The 26,429-nt window shown below is 39.4% G+C and overlaps 1 protein-coding gene across 12 annotated transcripts in view; it reads right to left on the bottom strand.

The window, feature by feature from the left end:
* Window positions 1–26,429, bottom strand: part of NCKAP5 (NCK associated protein 5) — a 656,435-nt gene that overhangs the window by 565,737 nt on the left and 64,269 nt on the right. For 11 of the 12 annotated variants that reach the window (XR_005554850.1, XM_039328230.1, XM_039328233.1 and 8 more), the window contains exon 2: window positions 7,000–7,114. Coding sequence is in view for 6 of the 12 variants with exons in the window: in XM_039328229.1 (XP_039184163.1) it covers window positions 7,000–7,098 (99 nt within the window). In the remaining 6 variants the exon portion in view is untranslated. Of the gene's footprint in view, window positions 1–6,999; window positions 7,115–25,554; window positions 25,978–26,429 lie in introns of those variants that run through there. The other variant, XM_039328227.1, reaches the window with a different exon arrangement.

Raw genomic sequence — 26,429 nt, 5'->3', positions numbered from 1 at the left:
GAAATTTGGGGTTCAACTGTGATCGTAAGTCAAAGACTACCCATACTTCACTCTGTGCCCAGGTTCTACCTTAATGTAACCTGTTGTCAAGCACTGTGGAAATCAGGAGATTCAGGCAATTTCAAATTAGGATAAAGATTTATTGCAAGATTAAGCTCTGTAAACTTAATCTGAACTGTGAAGAATCTGAACTACTAATTGTGAAAGGAAATTAGCAGGAGATAAGAAAGGCATTCAAAGTGAACTGGACTTAGGTCTCTTCTTGGTGCACAGGGACTCACTGATGACACATTTGACCCCTCCCTCAGGCTCAGCCTGGTCATCTCTTACACCTGTGTGTGTATAATGATTCTATGGCATCTAGCCATACCAAGCACAGAATTGTAGTAAATTAATACAGCTCTTGTTTTGTCAACTGGAGAGGACTATTTCCCCTTATTTCTTTGGACTTCCAGCCAGACGCAGATAACATACTGTTCACCTGGCAGGATTTAACTTGTTTTGTCAAAGAAGTGGAAATTGCCTATTGGTCAATGAAGTTCATTAAGAGGGTTCTAGTCCACAACATTCATGTCATATTAAATCTTCTATTGTTTGTATGAAAAGTGTCATGATGAGGATTAATCATTTGAGGATGAAGAAGAGTTGGGAAAGCACTGAATGCTGATGAAGGCAAGAGAAGGAGCAAGGAAGTTCTGACATTTGATAGCAGGATATCTGTAGCCTCATATAGTATCTTTATCAGGACTTTCCCAAACATCCTCTAGTCCATGAGAGCAAGGTAACTAATGAACTGAGAGCCAAAGGGCGGTAACAGACAGAAACATGAGGCTGCTGTGAAAGTGATTCAGGCATAAGTGCCATGCCCAAGTAGTCTGAAATGGACCAAATCAATGCAGCTGATTGACAAGCCTGAAGTGAGAGGTATCAGACTGGAAGTTGGAGGTGATCTGGTCCTGGAAGCACCAATTTCAAACTGTGTTCTGATAACAAGCTGCCAGAACTCTGTCCCTGATTGATGCCAAACAGAACTGGGCAAATTTTTCTACATACCTTCTAATGATGTGTGATGAACTGTGTAGCTGTGGTCCTGAGGAGCTAATTTAATGAGGACTGAAAACGAAATGTGGTCTAGGGAGAATTTAGAGACATTAAGGTTCTGGTATCAAGATGTCCTTCCCTAGCTTTTTGCTGTGAATAAGAAATTTCACAGGTACTTTGCTTAAATTAAATCTGATTGCAAGTCACAGCTCTGAAAAGGTGACAGCCTGGGCTACCAGCCTCCTAAGAAACAATTCATTGCTGTTGGCTTTTGAAAACTGAAAGCCTGCTATTAAAACATCCATTTTGTAAAGTCAGTTGGTCAGGTACTTGTAAAGATGAAACATTCTGAAGACAGCTGCTCAGTTAAATGATATCACAGTTGTAAGTGACAATCTAAAGCAGTTTCTCAAACCAGCCTGGGAATTATTCGGGTTAAAAAGCACAGCTTGAAGAATTGACTTCTTCTGATCAAAAAGATATCCTGGAGACAATGCCACAGTTTTAGGTCACGCACAGGGCTCTGTTACTCGTGAGCCTTTCATTATTTTCATAACCTTAGAATGTGTGAAAAGTTGCATTTCTTCACATCAGTTGTGATATTATCTAATACTTTTTTTCTGCTTTGCACATAGTGGCAAAAGGGCTTTTCATATTTGAAAAAGCTTAAAATCTTTTCAGATGGTAGTTTGAACAGCATCCCTCCATTCCTTACACCCTTCAAATATGAAATGGCAATTGTCATTTAAACAACCTTGGGCATTTTAAACTGAACCCTTCTTAAGAAATGGTGTTCTAAGCTATTAAAATGCAAACAATTAAAACAGGTCTTAATGATTATCTTCTGCTTAGAACTTCTGAAGTGAAGGCTCTTTATTCAAGGTAATCGAAAAGGCAGTATCTAAGCTAATTATCTAACAAACCCAGTTTGCATCTAAGTTCTATTTCACAGTGCTGTCGTACTTTTCATGCGAATGTAAAAGCAGAAGATGAAAAAGTTTACATACCCGTATGGAGGCTATTTTTAAAACTGCATTCTGATGGGGAGCGAGGGCCCTTTTCTAAAATAATATATGGAGCCAGACTTTATGAAGTCATGCTTTTAACTACAACTTTAGAACTAGAAATACACTTTGTTACCCTCCCGCTAATTTCAATGAATGCCTCATATCAGACACATTGAACAGAAAGCCTTTATCAATGCAGAAGAGATGTGAGAATGGTTCCAAAAATAAGTTGACCACAACTTCCATTATACTTGACTGGAACCCCTGAGGACAATGACAAATGGTCCAACTACGTTCTGGATCTCAAGGCTAATAACCACTCAGAAAAAAATAATAATGGATGGATTAAAGATGGTTTTACGTTAATATGTTCTATTCATGGGGGAAAATATGCACTGTTCTGGTTGAGAGCAAAAAAAGGCAGTTGAATATGCCTGCAATGGCATGCTGGAGACATTTTTTTCCCACTTACTGAATTCCACTAGGGATATAAAAATCTGTCATGGGTTTATTTTATCCTGAAATACTGCAATTCACTGAAGTATCACAACACAGATAATGCAAGCAGAGGAGTCAGCTGCCATCTGTTCTTCTCAGCTAGAAAAGTGTGTTTTCAAATACTATATTCTAGAGGCAATTGTGTTAAAAACACAATGAGGGTAAATTGTATTTAAACAAATTGTAAAATAGGAAAGCGAGTAGAAGAAGGGATAGAGTATGGATGGGGTGATGAAAAAATATGTGTCTGCAGGAGTAGCTTAAATTGTTTATGGGAGTGAAAAAGAGGGGGAGAGAAAAAAACAATAGAAAAGAATTTGTCCATTCTCCAACCTTTTCTTTTTAGGGAAGATGGTTGAGAAGGTGATTGAACTGCAATTCCAGTGAATCATGGAGGAAATGGATTATTCTAGACCTTTCAGTGAGGTTTCAGACCAGGGCACAATATGAAGATGACACTGATTTAGCTTGTCAATGGCCTTTGCTGAAATTAAAATGGGGTTGTGAATTATCCTGGTTCTCCTTGGTCTCTTGGCAGCTTTTGATCATAGCATCTTTCTGAACCAATGATTTTGGTGATTGAGAGTGGAAGATGCCATGTAGCAATGATTCTCTGGTTGGTTCCAGTTGAGGGGAAAGATCACAGGGGGAAAGGGGCCGAGCCAGCAACCCTTCACTTGTGCAGTGCCTAAGAGGTGCAGAGCTTGTTGGTCTTATCCCTTCCATTTACATTCTTCATGAAACCACTAATGGAGGCCATCTATCAGTTCAGATTCCAGTATTCTGATGATATTCAATTATATATCCTGACCCCCCCCCCCAACTGCCCAAAGCATGCTGTTGATACCTTGTCCCAGTATCAGTAAGCTTTCAGAGATTGGATGGGGATGAATAGACACAAATCAATCCTGACAAGAGCAACTGTCTAGAGGTATTTGGCCTTTTCAACTCTGGGAACTTTCTACAGTGTCTGTAGTCTTGGATGAGATAGCATTTCCCCATTGAAAACCAGTGCACTATCTAGGAGAGTTTTGAGGTCCTGCTCAAAAGCAATTGGCAGTAGTAGCCAAGAAGGCCTTCACACAGATTCATCTAGTGCCATGAGGTCCTTGATGCTCTGTGAGCTTGGTAGTCTTTTTGCAGTCATTTCATGATTAAACTAACTAAGCAATATCAGTGCATCCAGTGCACCAGTTCTGTCTGCTATTGGACCAAGAGGCCCTCCAAAGAGTCTTTTGTGCTTGGTTATCTTTAGAGAGAACTATTACAATGTGGTGTCTATAAGCCTGAACTTGAAGAACAGTTGGAAGCTACTGAATGTGGCAGGGTAGGCAGTACAATAATGGGCATGTCTAAATATGCCCACATGACACCATGTTGTAGAAGATGTATTGGCTGCCAGTTAGCTTCCGGGAACAATTAAAGATGCTGGTTGCAACATATAAAGACTTTCATGTCATAGGAGCTGACTATTTGATGAAGCACCTAACCCTTCTATGATTAGGCAGAGAGGAAGCACATCAGGTCTACAGTATTCATCCTTCTCATTAAACAATGCTATCAATTGGGACTTAAGAAGTACACTTTCTTTAATTTTGTTTTTACCATTCTATTGTTTATGCTGTAAGTCATCAAGACTCTTGGGAAGTCAGGCAATCTCTAAACAGATAAACAAATGTATTAATAATATTATTATTAATAATATCAATAATATATATTAATATATTAATAATGTGACTATACAGCTTTCTCTCAAATTCTACAATATACATAGCCAAAGCTAGGTAGAAAGCTGACTGAGCAATCATCCTTTGTACGCCAAAGCAAGATCAGCATATCACCTTGTTGTGTTCTTAACTTTTCTGCTCTGAATTTCTCTGCTTTTGAAAGCAAATATTCACTTATTAAAATATCTCAGTAGAAAGAAGCCCTGAGGAGGTGAAAGAAAATCCCTATTCACTCTCCTATGATGTTGTTGCTGCTGTTAATTCCACAGATCTTCCTTTAGGCCAGGGGTCCTCAACCTCGGCAACTTTAAGACTTGTGGACTTCAACTCCCAGAATTCCTCAGCCAGAAAAGCAAAGCTGGGTGAGGAATTCTGGGAGTTGAAGTCCACAAGTCTTAAAGTTGCCGAGGTTGAGGACCCCTACTTTAGGCCAAGACTGGAACTACTGATGATGCTGGTGCTGACCAACTTTTTTTTTTCTGGGACCAAAATCAATCTCTTCAGAGAAAAATATGTTTGTATGTGTATGTGTAGATTGTGTTGACTGAGACCGAAAGGCAGAAAGTTCATCCTTTCATCATCTCTCCTGCTGGAACAGCTCTATTACTGATGCAGAAAGGAGACACCCTCCTTTCCATACTGTCACCTCTCCTTTCCATACTGTCTAGGACTATCTGATTTCATCACCAGCAAAAAAAATTCATATGACCTTCCCACATTTGTGCTTTGAAAATTCACTCTACGCGCCAGCTGTGATATGAAACACTGACTTTTAAAAAGAAAAAGAAAAGAAAAGACTCTACTGTTGCTTTTTGGAAGCCAACCAATTCCCAATGCAAGTAGAACTGGGCTGCAGTTCCCCAAATATGAAGGAAGCTGTGTTGGGATTGCTGGGGATTTGAAGTTTTCTTATTGCCTCACTCCTCTTTCTTTAGATTCAGGTGCATCCCACTAACTTGGCTGAAGCTTGCTCTGCTGACAATACATTCAACAGTGTTATCCATATTCCAGCCATTACATCGAGCAAGAAAAATGTCAGAACGTGCTGTAATTCTCAGGAGCATTGTGATAACATCCAGCTCCACCTTGAATGCTCTTCCAAAGAACACTCACATGACACGACTTAAAAAGAATTTTGCATATATTTTTTCCTCCAGTCTGTTAAGGAACCCATTAATTTAAAAGCGTGTCTCAAAGCTCTGGGCTAGTTTCCCAGGGCTCTCCCACTCCCATCCCCCCCCCAAATATTGTGATTTTTTTTTTTGAAAACATCTTGAGATTGGATGTGCTGACAACTCAAAGGGATGTTTCTCTGTTTGCTTCAGAGTTTGACAATGATTATGTGCAAATGGATGTTTCTTTTAAACAGCAATGTAGAAACATGTATATGCTTGCAGAGTGAGGCATAGCTTAAATATATCTCATTTAGATAATAAGTGAGGGAGTTTCAGCATTCAACAGAACAGAACACTACTGACTTAACACCAAATACCATTCAGACGAACCTCTGTGTAGATCGGGGGTCTTCAACCTTGGCCCTTTTATGACTCATGGACTTCAACTCCCAAAATTGAAGTCCACGAGTCATAAAAGGGTCAAGGTTGAAGACCCCTGGTGTAGATACTGAACACAAATAGAACAAATAAAAGAGAATATTTGTAACTCAGGGTTGAATTGTAGGGTTGCCTGGTGTCCCCTCTAAGCTTGGTTGTTTTCTTGCAGAAGTTTCATTAGTCAACTAGGTAACATCATGAGTGCTAACTCAGAGAGCATCACAGGAGACCACAAATAGAATTGTTGCCAAGCAGATATACAGTAGAAAGCAGCAAGCTATTCACAGGTCCACTGCACATGCCTTACATGTTCAAATATCATGCGTGAAGCAGACCAAAAAATACACATTGAATTCAATAAATAAGATTTTAGATTCCACCTTTGTCCTCCACTATCAAAATCATTACTGACATATACAGAGTCATTCTCCCATAAAACGACCCAGCCCAAGTTTGCCAACAAAAGGCAGCTAACACCAAAGATTATCCATATCTTTCTTTAGGAATAAAAAGGTACCGTTCATTTCTTTACAGCAGGTTGATACAATGTCATTGAACAAAACATGATTGTTTTTTCTCTCTTGAAATTCTGATTTAGAGCATCATTATTAGCACCATTCACAGCTGAGTTGCACGGTATGCATTAATGTCTACTTAAATGTAGGTCAGCAAACATCTCTTGCAATTTCTCCTCACAGTGGGATGGGTCAGAGTCATGAACTGGGAGTGAGCAATTTTTCAAGTGGGAGATGTTATCTAGGAACTTTGCACAGAACATGAAAACAAACATGTCTTTTAAAAAGTAACTAAACAATTAACTAATTTACTGAGATGTTGTGAAGCTGCTAAATCTCATGGGTTTAGCAATCTTATTATGGCAATCTGGCCTACCATGGGATCTCATGAGATTAAGTGATCTTCTGATATCCCATCCAGCAACCGTTTTGATTTATTTATTTTTATTTGCTTTGGGGATTAGTATTTAAGGGCAGAGGCACCATGGGTAGCACATTGCTGAGTTTAGAACTGGCCTCCCTAAAATCAATGGGATTTAAGATGTCAATACGTATTTAATTTACTAACATTATGTAAATTTTGAAAAAGCTGAACCATTAGCACACACAGACATACACACAGACAAATCTAGAAGCCCAGAAATATTTTTATGCTCACCATGAGTCTGCTGTCCAGGGAGAATCTCTTCCCAAACTCCTTTTTTACTATTTGCTGCTTTTTATCCATGTCTATAATGTTCTTTGTTGGAAATACCATGTATTTGCAATTTTCACTGGGAAGAAAATAAAAATACATTTTATAAAACAAAATAAAGTTATCAAAATAATATTACATCTCTCTCTGACTGTGTATCTATCTCCCTACCTCCCTATTTATCTCCCTTCCTATCTCTACCTCTATATGAAGTAAGTCTACATATTTCACTCTTCTTAGTCATCTTGATATATTTAAGACTGTTGGGAGCTGCAAGTACCACAGATCTCTCTAGCCCATTTACCATAGTGTACAAAACAAATAACATCCAAACTTAAGGATGTGCAGATCAACAACTATTAAGGATTCTCAGTTCTAAGTGGCTACTCGCCTGGTAGTGATTAGGCAAAGTGAAATTCCTCTCCTTCTCCACTGTGGAGAAGGAACGCCTCAGAACATCCAGAAGCAGTTGGCATCTTCAGCAGGCCATCAGCTCTAGCTTATTTGCTTAAGAGGTCCACCATACAAATAGTGCAACTTCAGAGAATCAAGACAGATCATGGACAGATGCATGTGAACTTTAATGAGGAGATGCTTTAATTAGTAATTCATTAGGTTTCAGTGAACAGTGACAAGAACTTCAGGCAAGTTAGTGATCATTGAGTTACTGAATAAAATTCCCCATACAAATCAAGTCAGGCATTGGAGATTTCTAACATTGTCTCATAGTCTCTTCAATGAACGTACTATTGAATGTGGCTTTGAGCCTAGGGCTCCTTGCTTATGGAAGCTACTCAATGGTAGGATTCAGCTGGTTTGCACCATTTCAGCAGAACCAGTAGCTAATTTTTTGTTGCCCAGGCCCAGAATGGACTTCCGGAAGCGGCATCCACGTAGAGAACTGGTTGTTCACATATTTGAATCCCACCACTGAAGGTACCCTAGGATTTTCATTGAGTCCCTTTTCTGATATTAGATATACAGTGAGTTACAATTCCCCTTGCAGAAAAGATCTCACTAATGGTTTCTTACTTTTTGTAAATCTAGTTATAACAATGAATGTATCATTTGTTTGCATTTATTTGTTTATTTGCAATGCTTATGATATACTCAATCCTAAAGAATTCTAGGCATACAACAATACACAAAATTAAAAAGGATATAAGCATAAAATCCCAAACTTAAAGGTAGGGATGAATGCCCCACTCAGGACATCTAGAAGTCAAGAGTCGCTGGAATAATATAAGCTTACGGAATATTATCAACATTGGACAGAGTACACCTTTGAGGGAAAGTTGGAGATGGAGCTCATCTAGCTTAGTATTTTTTCAGCCTCAGCAACTTTGAGATGTGTGGAGTTCAATGCTGGCTGGGGAATTCTGGGAATTGAAGTCTATACACCTTAAAGTTGCTGAAGTTGAGAAACACTAATCTAGCTTGTATCTTGTAAATCTCATAAGGGGTAAATTTCTTAAGATAATCACACCAGATTCAATCCTGACTAGCCATTCTGTGACATATTACATGTGCAAGAAAAGGTCTCCATCATGGAATTATAAAATGCAGGGTCACATGCCACAGGGATACATGGAAGAATTTTTATATTAAAGATGCAGAGTCTAAAATGCTGTAAAATATACTAGAGGGAGCACTTATCAAAGGCAGCAATAGAAAACTAGATTCTCCTTTCCCTTGATCTCCTCTGATTCTTCTCTTTCAGCAACTGATGGGTCTGGCCCAAATTGTATAAATATTAGGTTGAGAGGTTTGCTTTGAATATATGTACAGTAAAATAAGAGCAAAGTCTTCCATCCCCCAGAGGCAGTCAGCTGTTAACAGGGAGAGGTTTACTTTTCTCCCTTTGAAGAGATACTCATAGTTGCAGATGACTTGCTGCCATCTGCCAGGAAATGAATGAAAATGTAAATTTTAAAAAAATGCTCATGAACCACATTCACAGTCCATAATTCTCCTACACTTTGTGCCATCAACTCATTTTGCTTGCCTCGGCTGCATTCCGTTATTTCAAAAGAAAAGGCAGAGAGGAAGAAAATAAGAACAGTAACTTTAGAAAATATTTTTGGGGATAGGAAATGTGGATAAATATTTTAATTTCTCTTCAGGAAAAAAAAATTGTAATCAAGTTTCCATTACAGTCTGGTTGATCAGTGGCCAAATAACCACCAATTAAATATTAATTTAGTCTCCATATAAAAATTAATAATGAATGCATTTCATTCAGTAGAAACTGAATAAAGAATCATTCTTAGTTTATATATCACATGCAAACAAGATATAAATGGTTTGCTTGATTGATTAGTTTGCAGATTGCATTCAATCACAATGTGGTTTGTTATTGACTGTGTTAAGTATAGCTTATTCAACAAACTATAGTTAATCAAATCATGTCTGAACACATAGAATAATCCAAGTTATTCTCTTACTTTGCTACTTCTTTAGTGTTCTCAATGCTCTATAGCAGTGTCAGTAAATATTTTACATAGTTTGTATAATATTTGCCATTACAACCTAAATAGAACTATTCAAGAATATTGTGTTACATCATTCTTTTCTTCAAGCGGTAGAATCATGAAGCAATACAGCTGGCATCTTCTTGGTCATAATTTATACGATTCTATATATGAAATCTAAAATTATTTCATATGAAATATTTCATATGAAAATATTTGAAAATGAAGGTTTGCTTTAAGGCAGGAATAGGCATGCTGGCTCAGGAATTATAGGAGTTGAAGTTGTAAAGCAATAGCAATAGCACTTAGACCAGGGGTCTTCAAACTTGGCCCTTTTATGACTTGTGAACTTCAACTCCCAGAATTCCTCAGCCAGACACGCTGGCTGAGGAATTCTGGGAGTTGAAGTTCACAAGTCATAAAAGGACCAAGTTTGAAGACCCCTGACTTAGACTTATATACCAGGGCTTTTTAACCAGTGGTATGGGTACCACCTGTGGTACATTGGCACCTGGCAGGTGGTACGTGACCATCCTAGAAAAGTAGCGGGGGAGGGGAATGAGCTGAACCGGTGGCAGCACCGCACAAGCCTAAGCGAGAGATGGCTGGAGCTGCAGGGCTGTCAGGGCTCAGCAGAAGTGCCAGGATGAGTGCCGCTTTCCAGATGATCAGTGCTTCTTCAGGGTGTCAAGGCTCAGTGGAAGCGCCAGGATCAGTGCCAGGCTCCAGCTGGAACTTGGTGCTGATCCTGGTGCTTCTGCTGAGCCCTGAAGAAGCACCAATCAGTTGGAAAGCGGCACTGATCCTGGCACTTCTGCTGAGCCCAGAAGAAGCGCCGATCAGCTGGAATGTTGCAGCATCTCCAGGGTCTTGTGATTTATATTCAATTGCTTGGCAACTGATTCATATTTATGACAGTCACAGTGTCCCAGGGTCATGTGAAGTGACCAAAACCTGCTGCAACCACCCCGCAGACAGGGGGAATAAAAGCCAAACCCCACCCCTGCTGCCAATCCTCAACAGAAATGTTCACAACAATGAAAACCTCGGACAGGAGGAAGAGCGTCGCCGGGTGGGCAGACAGGTATCTTCCTCGGCTGTGGCTTGGGGGGCACTTTCTTCAGTGCAGTTGTAACTTCTAAGAGTCACTAAGCAAACTGTTGTAAGTCGAGGACTACCTGTACTTTATCACTTTTTTCATTTTGGGGGGGTCATCAAGTTTTTGACACCTTGCTAGGCGACTGGTTGTACTCGGATGTTGCCATATCCTAAAAGTGGTACAATGGGTGAAAAGGTTGAAAAGCCCTGTTATATACTACTTCATTGTGTTTTTCAGCCCTCTCTAAGCAGTTCACATATTGCCGCAACAATCTGGGTCCTCTTTTTACTGACCTCAGTAAAGCTGAGTCAACCTTGAGCTGGTGATAATTGAACTGCTGGCAGTGGGCAGAATTAGGTAAAGTTTTCAAATTGAGCTTGTCTTTGATAATTTCACATCCTGCTCCCCATATAGTTTTCTCAGGGACTGTATAGAAGTAGCTTTCTATATGGATTTACCTTAAGGGTTTTCAGCTTTCTAGTGTTACCTAAAGACCTGAGTTTTTCAGGTGAGTTCCCATCCAAGGAGTAGCCAGGTCCAGCATGCTTAATTTTACAAGATTAGCAAAGTTGGGTTAGATGCTGCCACCAGCTAGACTAGGCTTGTTTTATTAGTAATGGTGATGCAGACTGTTAAATAGCTCATACTTCTGCCAATTGGAATATTAGCCTGTAACCCAAAGAACAGCACTTTAGATTCAGACCACATGAGCAGTGGGTATAAGCTACTCCTACAAGATTGCTGTTCAATGACTAAAATCAAATATGAAAAAGTTGATGATGAACAGGTGTCTGTATAAATAAAGTGCTACACATATCATTGTTAATCTACCAAAATTTTGTTCTTAACTCCCCTTACTCCCTACCATATATATTTCAAGGCCATTTAGAAGAATCTTGATTTCAGTTATAAATAGGTAGAAGGTCACTAAGCTGTAAAAGCCAAATACACAAGGCTTTCCATTTCATAAACTGAAAAGGCCACCATTAACTTTATTTTGTGTCTAGTGTAGAAAATAGCAATGACACATCCTGAAATCTTGCTAAAGGTGATTTTCTGAATTGATCAAAGAGTAATATAATTTTATTGATGAAACTATCCTATTCTGACGCTTATAGTAACAAAGATAGGAAATCTCAAGCTATATTCCAAGGACTTGAAGGGTTTCATTGATTCACAGTTACCCCACAAAAAATTGGATATATAGTAAAAATGTGTATATCAAAGACAACTTGGGCATTGTCAGATCTTGTTTCAGGAATATATAATATGCTCATTTATAGTTTTCCTTCACTGAGAATCACAAGAGTTTTCTCTACAACAGATACAGTATATCAATATTTTGATAAATGCTCAGTGATCACTGCTGAGAAGTTCCCAATCACACTCAGTATGCCGTTTTATCCTATGCATTGCCAAGATATCCTTGTCTGTTGATGTTGAACATAGTTTCAGAAATCCTGAAGTTTGCACAACATTGCTGAATGCTATCAAAGTCATAAGGAAAATCTATGTGGGTAACCAATCAAACTTTATTATGGGTTGAATTCTAATTATGAGTAACAGTTTGCTGGACAACATAGCAACATATCACATTCAACTACAGTCATAGGTCTGTACAATTAAGGTTCACTGCAGAAGACAGTATCGATCAGATGATAAAATAATTTGTGTTGATTCTTGATGGAAACCTACTCTTGGAATGTTTTTGATACCAGAGGAATGGGATTGTTTTTTCTAAAGTTAGAATTAAAAGGAGAAGTAAGGCAAGCTATAATATTCCTCTGCATGTATTCAGAAGTGAATCCCACTGATTCAAAGTAATGGGATACATTATATAGTTGCAAACTTAGAACAGGTCAGCTGTAGACTCGATGAACTTTATCTCTGGACTGTACAGAGGGCTGAAATTTAATATCCAGACTGAAAGTGATCCGTGTTATTTATTCATTTCTACACAAGACTGAATGTTGCCCATTCCAGAGACTCCAAAGGATTTTTGAATAGTTAAGTGACACCAGCTCATATAATAACAGAAAAAGAGTTCAATGGTTTTGATCAGAGCCCTGATTGGCTCAGTGATTAGAACGCAGTACTGCAAGCTACTTCTGCTGACTGCCGGCTGCCAGCAGTTCGGCAGTTCGATCTTGACCAGCTCAAGGTTGATTCAACCTTCCGAGGTCAGTAAAATGAGGACCTAGATTGTTGGGGGCGATGTGCTGACTCTGTAAACAGCTTAGAGAGGGCTGTGAAGCGGTATATAAATCTAGGTGCTACTGCTATTAAATTATGAAAGCAGTTTTGTCAGATCAGGCCTAGGGGTGTGTACACAGCATTTCATCTTATAGCAGTCAATAAGTTGCATCTAGAAAAATCTCAAACAAGAAATCAAGGTAGCCATCTTCCTCCATTTTTCCTCCATGTATCTAGTTTGTATAACATAGGCAATACTCCTTCCTCCCCTTATTTTCTATTTCCAATTTTCTATTTTCCCCACAACAACACTGTGAGGTCTGAAAGAGACTGACTGGTTCAAGGGCATGCAGCTCATTTTCATAGCTAAGGTAGGACTAGAGCTCACTGCCTCCCATTCTCTAGCCTGATGCCTTAACCACTACACCAAAATAGACCAAGTTTAAACCATCTCTAACTGTGCTGGATTAATATTATGTTTCTCCCTTATTCCCACAGTCTCCAAGGACATTCACAACAGGTATATTATTTATGAGCTTTTTTCATCCATTACATGGAGTGGGTGGGTGGGACTGGGAACAGAGGTGAGAATGATGACAGAAACTCTCAAGCTGGTCCTTGCCAGCTCAAGGATGGGTGGAAAGCATTTCAGCTCAATAGTGCAGACAAATTCTTGGATGCTGATGATGGCAGCGGTCCAGCTTACGAGATAGGAGAGGCAAAGAGAAAATGCTTGAAGGATCAGAAGGAATGTCTTTCTAATATCTTCTGCTTTCCAACATCTGTCACGTATCATTGATGCTTTATCTATCTAATAAGAGGCCACATCTGGCTAAGGTGACAAATAGATGGACGTTGCCTGTTTCCTACTAAAATGGAACTCCTGTACTACTTTTTCCTTGGTTCACACCTGATTTGCAGTCTATGCAAACAGTTTTATAAGTAATACGTCTCTCTCTTCTGCAACTACATCAGAAGCAATAATGTCTTAAGTGCAGAGGAGAGAAAGCTAAGTAGGCAATTATATGTGCATTTTATAACCATTGTGCTTGCAAATACATAAACTATGCTAACACTTAGCTAATAAAATGAGGAGGAAATTGTGAATCCGATAACAATCACTGTAAACAAATTGAAGTGCCATGTTCATTATCCATGTAGCCGTCCATGCCAGGAACAGTGTTGCCAGGTGAAAGAGTGGAAACCAAATCGTGCAGAAAACCGTTTCATCAGAACATAAAGACAATTATAACATCTGTTAATCTTTTGTGCCAGATGTAATTAGGTTCTATGGAGAAGTCAACCCTTAAGGATGATTCCTTTAGCATCTGTTCAAAGGACAAACAATTGTGGGTGGGTAATAAATGACCCTTTACAAGCAAGCAGTAAAATGTGCATATAGCGTGAAGTATAAACAGACCACTTTCAGAAAAAGCCAGTGTTTTAGCTTAACTCTTTACCGAAAAAATCCCAGAGTACCAACAGAATTAGCATTGGTAGCCCCTGTGTATATGATTCACATCCATTAAAAGTACATGAATCATAAAAGGTAATGCTTTCTTTGTCCTTCATTGTTTACTGTTGACATAGGCTTCAAATTGAAAAAGTTCCGCTAATAATTTTATCACTTTCCCCCCCAAATATGCCTATCTATACAGGTAGTCCTCGACTTACAACCACAACTGAGCCCAAAATTTTTTGTTGCCAACCCAGACTGGTGTTAAGTGAGTTTTGCCCCATTTTCTAACCTTTCTCGCCATAGTTGTTAAGTGAATCACTGCAGCTGTTAAGTTGGCTAACATGGTTGTTGAGTGAATCTGGCTTCCCCATTGACTTTGCTTGGCAGAAAGTCACAAAAAAGGATCACAAGACCCTGGGACACTGCGACCGTCATAATTATACGTCAATTGCCAAGCCTCTGAATTTTGATCCTGTGATCAGGGGGATGCTGAAACAGTGGTAAGTAAGTTGAAAACCAGTCATAAGTCCCTTTTTTAGTGCCATTGTCACTAAACGAATGGTTTTATGTTGATCCTTTATTGATCCAATCAATAAAGGACCTGTGTAGTTCTTGATTTATTGGATAAAGCAGTTATTCACAGAAAGATTATACTTTGGATAAAGCAGTTATTCACAGAAAGATTATACTTGGGAATTCCTTTGCTTGTTTTTTTTTTTTCTTAAATTACAAATTTTGTTCTAATTCAGTTCGATGAAAACATTTCTACATTAACTACAAATAATACTGGTTTCCTATTTTTTTCAAAAAAAAAAAAATCAAAGCCATCAAATACCCTGTACAAATCCTGTCCTTTAAAATGCTTATAAAAGTAAATATTTATTTAAATTACTTATCGCCATATTATTCAGCTTAACATGGCCCTCTGCTGGCAATACTCACCTCCAAATTCTACCAGCAAAAGTGTGTTTTAAAAGGACTTAGTGTGAGCAGATTTACTCCAGGACAGGAAGCAAACTCATTTAAAAGAATAAAAGTGTGTGTGTGTGTGTGTGAGAGAGAGAGAGAGAGAGAGAGAGAGAGGAATATGGAAAGTTGTCTGCTTACCTACTCTGCAAAACAAATGTGGAATGGCCAAATTGCAATCTACAATACAATTGATTTCAGAGCTGTCTCATAATTTAGAGATCCTGTCTTTGAAAAGACACACCTGTGATGTTTATGGTGCCATGAGCATGGGGTAGGTGGCAGAAAGTCTTTTAAAAACCAGTTTAGCTATCTTATAGAACAGGGGTCTCCAACCTTGGCAACTTTAAGACTTGTGGACTTCAACTCCCAGAATTCCTCAGCCAACTTGGGGACCTCTGTTATAGAATAACAGAATTGGTCTTCTAGTCCAACCCCCTCCTCTAGACCAGTGGTTCTCAACCTGTGGGTCGCGACCCCATTTGGGGTCGAACGACCATTTCACGGGGGTCGCCAAACAATGCAGTCCGCCATTTTTCCCCCTTTCCTTAGCTGTGCTACTCCCTTTTATTCTTTTGGCTTTTGAAAGCCAATAGAATAGACTCTCTTGAATAGAGTTTAATTCTATTGGCTTTCAAAAGCCAGTAGGAATTGTCCAGGCTGTCTCTGCCCTGCTGAGTCTGCCAAAAGTCCATTCTGCAAACAGTGCTGCAAGTTGTCTGCAGCAAAGATGAGCTGTCTGGAAGTTTCCACCCCTCCCTGCTGAGCAACTTCTAAAAATGTAAGTAAAAGAGGGCCAGGGGTGGGAGGTGGGAGGCCGGCGGGGACAGGGAGGGTTGTTGGCGCGCATGGGGCCTGGCGGGTGCCTTACCTCCCTTGGGCTGAGCCAGCTGGTGGCCCAGCCAGTGGTTGCCCTGCTCCGTCTCTGCCGCTTGCCAGCTAAGCCTTGGCCGGCGCAGGGGGCGGCACCACGCATGTGTGGCGCCCCCGGGCAGGGAAAGTCCTCGACTTATGACCGGTTGGATAGTCCTCGACTTACAACCGGTTGGGTAGTCCTCAACTTACGACCGGTTGGGGGTCACGGCATTAAAAAGGTTGAGAACCACTGCTCTAGACAGAGACCCTATACCATTTCAATCAGATGGTTGTCCAATCTCTTCATGAAACCTCCAGTGATGGAACACCCACAACCCCTGAAGGCAAGCCATTCCATTGTTTAATTGTTCTCGCTGTCAGGAAATTTCTCCTTAGTTCTAGGTTGCTTCTCTCCTTGATTAGTTTCCATCTGTTGCTTCTTGTCCTGCCTTCACGTGCTTTGGAGAATAGCTTGACCCCCTCTTCTTTATGGCAACCCATGAGATATTGGAAGACAGCTGTCCACTCCTTCCTTTCATTGGACTAGACCAAGGGTCTGCAACCTTGACAACTTTAAGACTTGTGGACTTCAGCTCCCAGAATTCCTAAGCCAGCTATGCTGGCTGAGGAATGCTGGGAGCTGAAGTCCACAAGTCTTAAAGTTGTCAAGGTTCAGACATCTGGACTAGACATACTCAATTCCTTCCCTTATATAATTAGGGCATCAAACCAAAGAAACCAAATACCTTCATTTTAAAACAACTAGCAACTGTCTATTTGTAGCATTTTCAATGTGCAACCTTTAAATACACATGAGGATTTCCCATGGCATGGAAATACTTTTGATTCTCTTTAGAATCAAAGGAGCCATTGTAGATCATCTAGCACAGTGGTTCTCAACCTGTGGGTCGGGACCCCATTTGGGGTTGAACAACCATTTCACGGGGGTCGCCAAACAAGGCTGTCCGCCATTTTTCCCCCTTTTCTTTGGCCACGCTCCTGGCACCTGGTGATGTATAAGTGGTTGGGGGTCACCACAACATGGGGAACTGTATTATGGGGTCGCGACATTAGAAAGGTTGAGAACCACTGATCTAGCAGAAGCCAACCATCTCCAGCAGGTCTCCAACCATCTTCAGCCTCTACTTGGAAAGCTCAAGCAAGAGAGAAAACCCCTGTCCACCAGGGAACTGCATCCCTATCAAAATGTCTTAAATCAGGGGTCTTCAAACTTGGCCCTTTTATAATTTGTGGACTTCAACTCCCAGAATTCCTCAGCCAGGCAGGCTGGCTTGTGGTTGAAGTCCACAGTCATAAAAGGGCCAAGTCTGAAGACTCCCATCTTAAATCTCTTTAGGCTCCTCCCAAACAAATTGAAGCTGTATGCTGGAGACTGAGTTTAGAGGTGGGAAGCGAAGGATTTAAATGAATCGGTTTCCTCCCAATTATGATTCCTTCTCCCTTTCTTTTAGGGTCCCTTCAAAATACTAATAATATACCAAAATTGACCTGAGGAAGGAAACAGTGATTTCTGGTTTTGGGAAAGAAGGTGGAAATGAGAGTGGAAGAGCTACAGAAGCCTTCTACTTAAAAAAAAAAGTGCCACCAAATTTTTGCACTTTTGCTGAATGGCTTTTTGATGGCTCAGCCTCAAAATGCCAAATAGGTGTTATGCTTTGGCACACAGGTTGCCCATCTCTGAGCTATGTTACTGTTGAGGAAGGATCAGGAGATACATTCGTATTATAGCTTAAAAACTCAAATTAAGCAAATTTTTCCCTTTCTCAATATAATGATTAAGATTAAATCATGTTCCAGTAAATTAAGTCCCAGTAAATCTTACTAAATCACAATTATGACATCAAAACCAGCTCCACAAGAAGACTAATATGATACAATAGCAGCATAACTGTATCCAACATAATAGTCATGCAAAGCATATGAAAGCTGCCCATGAATATGTGACTGTGTGAAAGGAATTTTTGCCTACACAAACGCCCTTTCTTTAAAATATACAAAACCAAAAGTTTCTTAATAAAGGATAGTTTATTATTCTGATTTATTTCCATCTCTCTCAGAGCAGCCTGTCCTAATAGTGCCTTATTTTCCATCTGTGATTATTATTTTTTCCTTTTAAAGGTAGGCAGATTATCCCGCCAGTGTTCTCATTTTATATTTTCAAAGGAAAAGAAAAAGAAAGGAGGAAGAGGCAAGAAAAAGGAGGAGAAGGAGGGAGAACTGTTGAATTTAACAATTGAGATAAGGCTGGAGCCTTATAATCAATTAGCACTGTCAAAGAAAATAATTTGCGACACAAATTTCCAGCTGCACAGATCTATTATGCATTCAGGCCATCCAGACCTCATCTGAGTCTGAGAAAACAAACTGGATCTTTCCGTGGCAAGTCTATCAAAACACGGGGCTCAACAGAAACATTGGTTCTATAAATGTCCATCTTTCCGCAGCATAATATTTACCGGCTGTTTTATTAACCAGGCTGCCTTGGCATTAAATTCGCATTGTTCACAGTGCAAAAGGCAATTCCCACCACAGCGTTCAGCACTGTCTGTCACACTACATGGAGTTTGATACCTCAGTGCCAGTCAAAAGTAATCACCATGGCAAGAGGTTTTAAAGAACGATCATATGCTTCAGTTTCTTGATCAATTCGGTAACTATCAGAAACTAACAAAAAAAATTGGCTACTGAAAGTGTTTATTTTTATTTATTTACCTAAATGTCAAATTCATAGAGCTTCTCACAGTGACTCTGGATGGCTTATAACAAAATATTAAACAATGAATATATATATATTTAAAAAGTCATTATTAAAAAAGTTTTAAAGGCCATAAGGCAGGGATGTCAAATTCAATTTCATTGAGGGCTGCATCAGCATTGGGGTTGCCCTCTGGGACCGGATGGGTGTGGTCAGGGTGGGTGCGGCCTACTGGGTGGGCATGGATGGAGTGGGTGTGGCCTAATGGGTGGGCATGGCCAGCTCTACATTATTCGCATCAAGGGTGCCTGTGGGGGCCTGGGAAGGAGTGGGACAGATCTGAGGGTCTCTGACAGAAGGGAGTGGGACCAAGGCAAGCACCAAGGCATGGTCCATTTCTTCATTCCTCACAAAGGGTGACACCTCCCCAGCATGCACCCAGGGGGCGGGGCCAACACAGCAGGGGCTGGTTCCTCGCTTTTTCTAGACAGCCTTGTATAGCTAAGGCTGAATGCGTTTCAGCATAGATGGCCACACAAAATTGTACATTGGCTCTCGGCTGGCCTGGGCCAGGACCAAGGCAGCGGGGGCCGTTCCCTCACTGTTTCCAGGATGGCTTCATGAGCCACATGAAACCACTTTGTGGGCCGCATCCAGCCCCCAGGCCTTGTGTCTGACATGTCTGCCATAAGGCATAAATGAGATGTTAACAGTAACAATGGAGCCATTTCATGATCTCATTGGTTCCTTGGGAATCCCCCAGATCTTATGACATAGACAAGTTTTGATGAAGTTCTGCAAAATAAGGAGAGGCTGTGCTAATCTATTTCACGGGGGGGGGGAGGGCACCATAGTAGAAAAGGCTCACCTACGTCAAGCATAGTTCCCTAACATACTTGCAGGATGCCTCTTTGCTGGCTCTAATGCAGGCATGTCAAACTCGCGATTTCACGTGACATCGCGCAACATATCGTGACTTTTTCCTCATTGCTGGCAATAGGGTGGTGCAGTTTTGGCGTGATGCATCCGGCCCGTGAGCTAGCAGTTGGACATGCCTATTCTAATGGGATTGACAGATGTAATTGAAGAGAGGTAGTCCTCAGGTAAACCAGCCCAATACCACGAAGGTTTTAAAAATCAAAAACAACACCTTGAATTGGATCTGGAAGTAAGCTTGGCAACCAATGCAACTCACAGAGCAGAAATGTAATATGTGCTGCTCTAGAAGCCCAAAGTACTGCATTTTGCACCAACTGAAGCTTCCCTATACTCTTCATGGGATTACTGTAAAGCACATTACAGTAATCCAATCAGGTAGTTACTGGGACATGACTGATTGTAAGCAAAGCTCCCCCTGATCTGGCAATGGGCACAAGTGGACGCAACACAAAGCTGTGCAAAGGCCCTCTTACCCACCTGCTCTTTGAGCTGGAGTCATGAGCCCAGGGAGACCCCCAGATTGTGCACGGAAACTGTTTGGGTAAGCGCAACCCTATCCAGCATCAAGAACCAGCAGGTCCCAGCACATAAAACCACTCAGTCTTGCCAGTTTAGCTGAAACTTGTTGTTTCCCACTCAGATCCCCAAATCCTCACAGGAACAAGATGTTTGTGGCAATGCTTAATTCAGAGATACAGTATATAGTTAGTATGCTGTTAGTATATTGTTAGTATGTTAGTATACCTTACCCCCATTGTGGCAGATGAGAGCGCCCAGGGGCCTCTTGCAGTTGTTGAATAGGAGCAAAGAGAGCACCAACCCCTGTGGTACACCATAATATTTACCTCATTTCTAGTTGACTTTAAATTCAGAGATTCTTTCTTAGATATAATACAAATTTCACTACACCCTGTTGGCTCTAATTTATACAATGGTCCATTCTGCTTTAAACCCAAGCATGAGAGCAGGTGAATGGTTAACTATTGCCAGGAGAATGAAAATCATTCACTAATTGATATATTAGCCAGGTAGAGATTTGGCAGTAGAAAGTAAATTAAAGCTGAGGTTTCCCCCTTATTCATATTGATAAGGAAATAATCTCAACCAGTAGTCAGATAGGATGAAGCCTCTTAACATTGCCATGCATCACTATGCTATCAGTTGAATTAAGCTTTAGAAGGGAATGAGGTAAAGCACTACAAATCCAATAACTTAGGAGTCTTTTGACCTGAATCTATACCTGTGTTAACAAGGAAAAACCCATACAGTTGCATTTTGTTTTCTCTGCCTTCCTTTCAAGAATTTGTCTTTGTCATTCTCCGAACAGGCCCTTTACCTCCTCCTTAGCTGAGTCAGTTTCCAACCAGGTATCTGTCTCGCATCCTTAAATCATAATTCCTTTTTCCATTTCCCTCAGAGAATAAGAACCAGCAAGATTTCTTTCTCCCCTTTCTTACAGTCTGCTTCACATATTACACCGTCTGGTTTATATATTACATTGCTTAACCGTTGAGTAAGTCACAAATGACTTATTTGTGGCTTCACTAAGCCACAAACCATGCTTTACAAACCAGATTCATACACTGAAGTAAGCCGCAAACAAGCAACTCCCATTATAGCTTAATTCTATCTCTCTGGGTCTGTTTTTGTTACAGATTAAGACACTTCTGTGCAAGTATTGTGGGCCGCTTCAAAGGAGGTCTGGATTTCAATGTTCTTATTACCTTACTAGTGTTGTTGGTTGATTAATTTCTAGGTCAAGTGTAGTGCAGCTGAAAGTGCTCCAAAGGTAGGGTATTTTTGTTTTGTTGTTTTGTTTTGGGGAAACTGTAGATCCCTTTCAGCATTGGAAAAGATACTTTTAAAATCTCTCCTTCCAGTTCTGGAACTCCAGGCCTTTTCATATTTGAGGGCTATGTAATTCTCTCTTATAGCCAATAAAAGAAATAGGGATCACACTGAGATGTAGGTGTCAACATCCTGCTTTATTTCATCACTGGAAGAAGAAACCAAAATGCTAAGCTCTGAAGTTTTTTTTTTTTCCTCTTCCTTTCATATGGAGGTGGAAGTAAAGATTGGAAGATATGTTGCTGCAGATTTTGCTGGAGCTCAGTGAAGGCCTTTATCCTCTCTTCTCAGAAACATTTAAATCAGAAAAAAAAGAAAGATTGTCTTCAGACTGCTTCCAAGGTTTAAGAAATTCAAATAATAGCAGCATGGAAGTGTACTAAGTATAATTTTACCCTTCTGTTTAATTTGATTTATTCCATTTAGACATTGCCCAACTACAACTGACTTTGGCCAGTGTACAATAAAACTAACAAACATAAAAACAAAATGCAATAATTATAAGAGAATAAAAGAGTAAGTCACAAAAAAAATGGCAACCTCACCAACGCACAATCCAGAAGGGGCCCCAAGCACCCTAGCTTGGAAGAACATCTAGGTCAGGGGTTCTCAACCTTGGCAACTTTAAGCAAAGCTGGCTGAGGAATTCTGGGAGTTGAAGTCCACAAGTCTTAAAGTTGCCAAGGTTGAGAACCCCTGATCTAGGTGTTTAAGATTTTCCAGAATGTCAGCAGGGTGGGACCCACATGGTATCAGGGGAAATCTCATTACAGAGAGCAGATGCTGTGGGAGAGAAGGATGCTTCTAGGGTCTTACAGATAATATTCTTTAACTGAAAGGACCCCAAGCTTGTCAACTCTATTGGATTGATTCAATCCATTGAAGGTAGGTGCCTCAAGTAATTAGGATCTATGCCTTGTAGGGCTATACAGGTCACTGTATAACTAGCACCTTGAATCACAACCAGAATCACAAAAGGAACCAGTGCAGATTGCAAAACAGTATCACATGGGCATACTGATGCATGCCCAGCACTGCCAACCTGCTGCATTCTGGACTAGTTGAAGTTTTTGAGTGGTCTTCAAGGTCAGCCCTATGTAGAACACATTGCAATAACTGAGTGATAAGTGACTATCTGAAGGGCCTCCCAATTTAGGAAATGGTTCAACTGGTGGATCAGATGAAGTCACACAATGACTTCTTGGCCACAGTTCATCTAGGAGATATGAGTATCACAGATTGTCCATCATTCTTTAATGGAAAAGTATGACCCCCATCCAAGGTTAATCTTGATTGAGTCAAAGAGGGTTCCTCTCCATCCAAAGCTACATAGCCTTTAAGCACTAGGATAGAATCTCGAGATCAAGGTCAAAGGTTATATGCCACCTTGAGAACCCTAGTACCTCTTCCTTGGGTCCAAAATCAGATTTATTTATCCACCCTGTGAACTATACAAATGTTTGCTTCTGTCTAATCTTATTTTGTTCCTAGAGAATTCTAACAAGAAGGGTACTTTATATTTTGTCAGAATCACCAAATTTATATTCAATGTAACTGGACTGACACATTGGATGGACTTAACACTCTTTATATGTGACACACAGTCAATGAAGAATATTCTCAAGATAAAAATATGGTGACTTATACATGGTATTATTTATTTTATAAATACTAGAATAAAATTGTGAAATGTGTAGAGAAGATCCGCACAGAAACATGTCAGATAAATTCATGCTTATGTTAAACACATGCTGAAGTAATTAGCATTTCCAAATATTTATATATAATATTTATATAACATAATAATATTTAAATAATAAAAAACCACAGATATTTTTTAAAAGTGCTACTATATGCAAAGGACTACCCTATTGGTTGGTAAAGGTCTTTATCTTAATTACAATTGTAATTATACATTACTAATTGCATTAGTATATATATATACTAATATATATATATATTTAAACGTACTGTTTGTTAGGATCTAAAACCCGCCACAGTGATATCCACAGGACTTGTAAACACCTTATTTTAAATTCTTTACATCCTAAACTTGAGGTGGGCAATGGTTTTTGCAACCAAGAGCTACATTTTCCATTCATTAACTTTTCTTCCCAAGGGAAGTCTGGGGATTTAAACTGGGTTTGTTAAGCCTCATAGAGAGCTAACAGAAATATTTGGTGTGGCAGGTTTTTGGTTTGTTATTTTGCTAAGATCAGATTACACTAGTGAAAAATGGTGGGTTTGATGCTGAATTCCAGTGGTGTTATCTGAGAGAGCTTTGTGGGGAAGTACAAATGGGAATGAACCACAGATTATCTAGCTTTGTCTTCAATTTTACAATCTTTCAATCTTACAAAGCCCCTTACTGTATTTTGTTCCTTACTTGGTTTGGGATTGTTTCCAATGAAATGAAAGAAACAGATAGAATTATTATTAAATAAATTAGGTGCTGAGAACATTCTGAATAAATAGGCATAGAATTTGTGGGTTGGGGATCAAAAAAAATTTAATGATCAAAGGAAACCCAAGGTGAAACTAAAATAAGAAAGAATATGAAAATAATTCAACTCAGCCCATTACAAAAGGCTTGGGTGATATGGGTTGAATAAACCTACCGGTATTCTATATTGAAGATGTGGGGGCTTGGTTTTCATGTGTACTTATATTTTATCTACCCCTTTAGGTTTGTGGAATCAGTATCCTTAGAGTGAAAAGTGAATCACAGAATGGCAAACATATGAACAGTTTGTTCCAAAAGATTCATCAGAATTATGAAATTTAAAAGGTCAGGCAAAGCTAAAAGTATGGAATTCTTATGAAGAGAGGGTACAGAAAGAAGGTAAGGGAACACAAGAAGGTATTTTGACCATCTTCTCTGCCTCTATGAGGTAGTCGGAGCAATGGTTGAGAACAACCTCTTTTTGCATAGGAAGAAAGGATGAGAAATTATTGTAAAATATATTATTCCATGAAATATCTATGGGGACTTTGATGATTAAAAATACAATCCTATGGTCGATCATTCAGAAGTATACCCATTTGGCATAAAGGGGGCTTATCTCCAGGGAAGTGCATTGGAGATTGTATCCAAAAGCTCAAATTCTAGACAGATTTACAAGGGATTAAGTCCCATTAAATCCTATTATGTTCTCTTCCATGTCAACATGAGTAAGTAAGATTGCCCAGAGGGTGAGAAGGGACAGCATGGCAAATTCACATCATCTTTTTTCTGCTTGCTGTCTAGTAAATATTTCATGCAGCTTTATTTGTAATTTTGGATTAATGTACACCAAACTTTCTGAAAATTTATGTTGCAGTAGCATGCAGCAATTTTGATTTGAAGCTGCTCCTTTTACTACTAAAGATTAAACTGAACATTCCTCAGTCATGTTCCGTCCTATGCACTATTGGTAACATCATCCAAACTTTCATGTTCAACGGTTAATAAAGACCTTTTTGCATGTATAGTTTCACACATTTTTTTGATGCCCTGAAATTTTTCAAAACCTATGTGCCATGGATCAGGGCAGATCTGTGTTTTTTCTAAGTCTAAATACATCAAAATAGGTAATCCAATTTTGAAGGACTTATCTAATATAATTTGAGCGATAATCCAAAAGTATAAAAAGTAGGTGAGTGATTTCAAATTCAATATTTAGCTAATGACAAAATATTCATTACAGCTTTAGCCTTAAAATTGTAGACAGATGAATCAATTACCCCAAAAAAGAGGCACAGATAAATATATCCATAAAATTTGAAGTCAAAATCAAACTCCGGCTCAGCTCTGACATGCCTGTTTTATGAGAAAATGCACAAAACATATTGAACCATCTAACTATAATTCTGCCTAACAGCAACACAGTTGCCAGTTTGATAATTAATATTAACCCCCAGCTTAGTAAATAGAGTGACAAGAAAAGAATCAGAAATGTGCAAATAATAATAATAATAACAATAAATCCCTTACTTGCTGTTGCTCCATTAAAACTTGTTCCAGTACTAGAGAAATGAAAAACCTGTGGAAGTTTCCTGCTGTCCAGAATCCTCTTGAGTAAATGCTGTGTTTATTTATCAAGCCTTAAAAATTTCTGGTGTGGAGGACTGAGTGAGCTCTCAAGTTCATCATGAGCACAGTTGAAAGTCCTACTGTAACTGCAGACATAAAGTTTGCTGCCAGTTAGTTTTTCTGCGGCTCCGTACTTGTAAATACAAGCTCTGTGGACAAAGTCCCAAATGACATCACAAGCAGCTGCTTATTGTTGAGTCTTTATTAACTGGCTGTCAAAAAAAGAAAGAAGGAACCGCGAGGGGTGGGGAGGAACCACTGTCTATCTTGAAGTGCAAGCTGGGAGTGTAGTAAGAATTTTGCTTATACATATGTAAATACTTGTGATTATCTCAACTATGCTTTTCTTAGGAGGATGAAGCCAAGTTTCCGTAGGAATCCTATCCTTGCCAGACCCCAAAGCAGAGGAATAAAAAAGACATGCAGCCAAATAAATAGATGCTTAGTAAATTAAACGCTGCACTTTTTTTTAAAAAAAAAAAAAAGACCCTGCATGCTTTAAGCATGACTGTGCCTATAAATATTATATAGAAGCATTATGGACTTAGCACAAATTTATTTGCTAAATCAAAATTTGACAGAGTATGCTAGATCTTCCAGTAAAGGGGGAGGGTAAACAGTGTATATTGCACACAGTGTATATTGCAAAGATTTCAGCTCTTTCATTATACAAATATTTGTAAATAGTTTGTAGGATTAATAGTTTCTCTCTAAACAGCATTGTCCATGAGGTATTTTTTAGCAAATTAAATTGTAGCAAATATGTAAAAGAGGAG

Source organism: Crotalus tigris, unplaced genomic scaffold (assembly GCF_016545835.1).
Source record: "Crotalus tigris isolate CLP2741 ecotype Arizona unplaced genomic scaffold, ASM1654583v1 scf7180000024374.3283719, whole genome shotgun sequence".
Taxonomy (NCBI): Eukaryota; Metazoa; Chordata; class Lepidosauria; order Squamata; family Viperidae; genus Crotalus; species Crotalus tigris.
The sequence above is the reverse complement of the archived record's forward strand: the minus strand, read 5'-3'. Positions and strand labels throughout refer to the sequence as shown.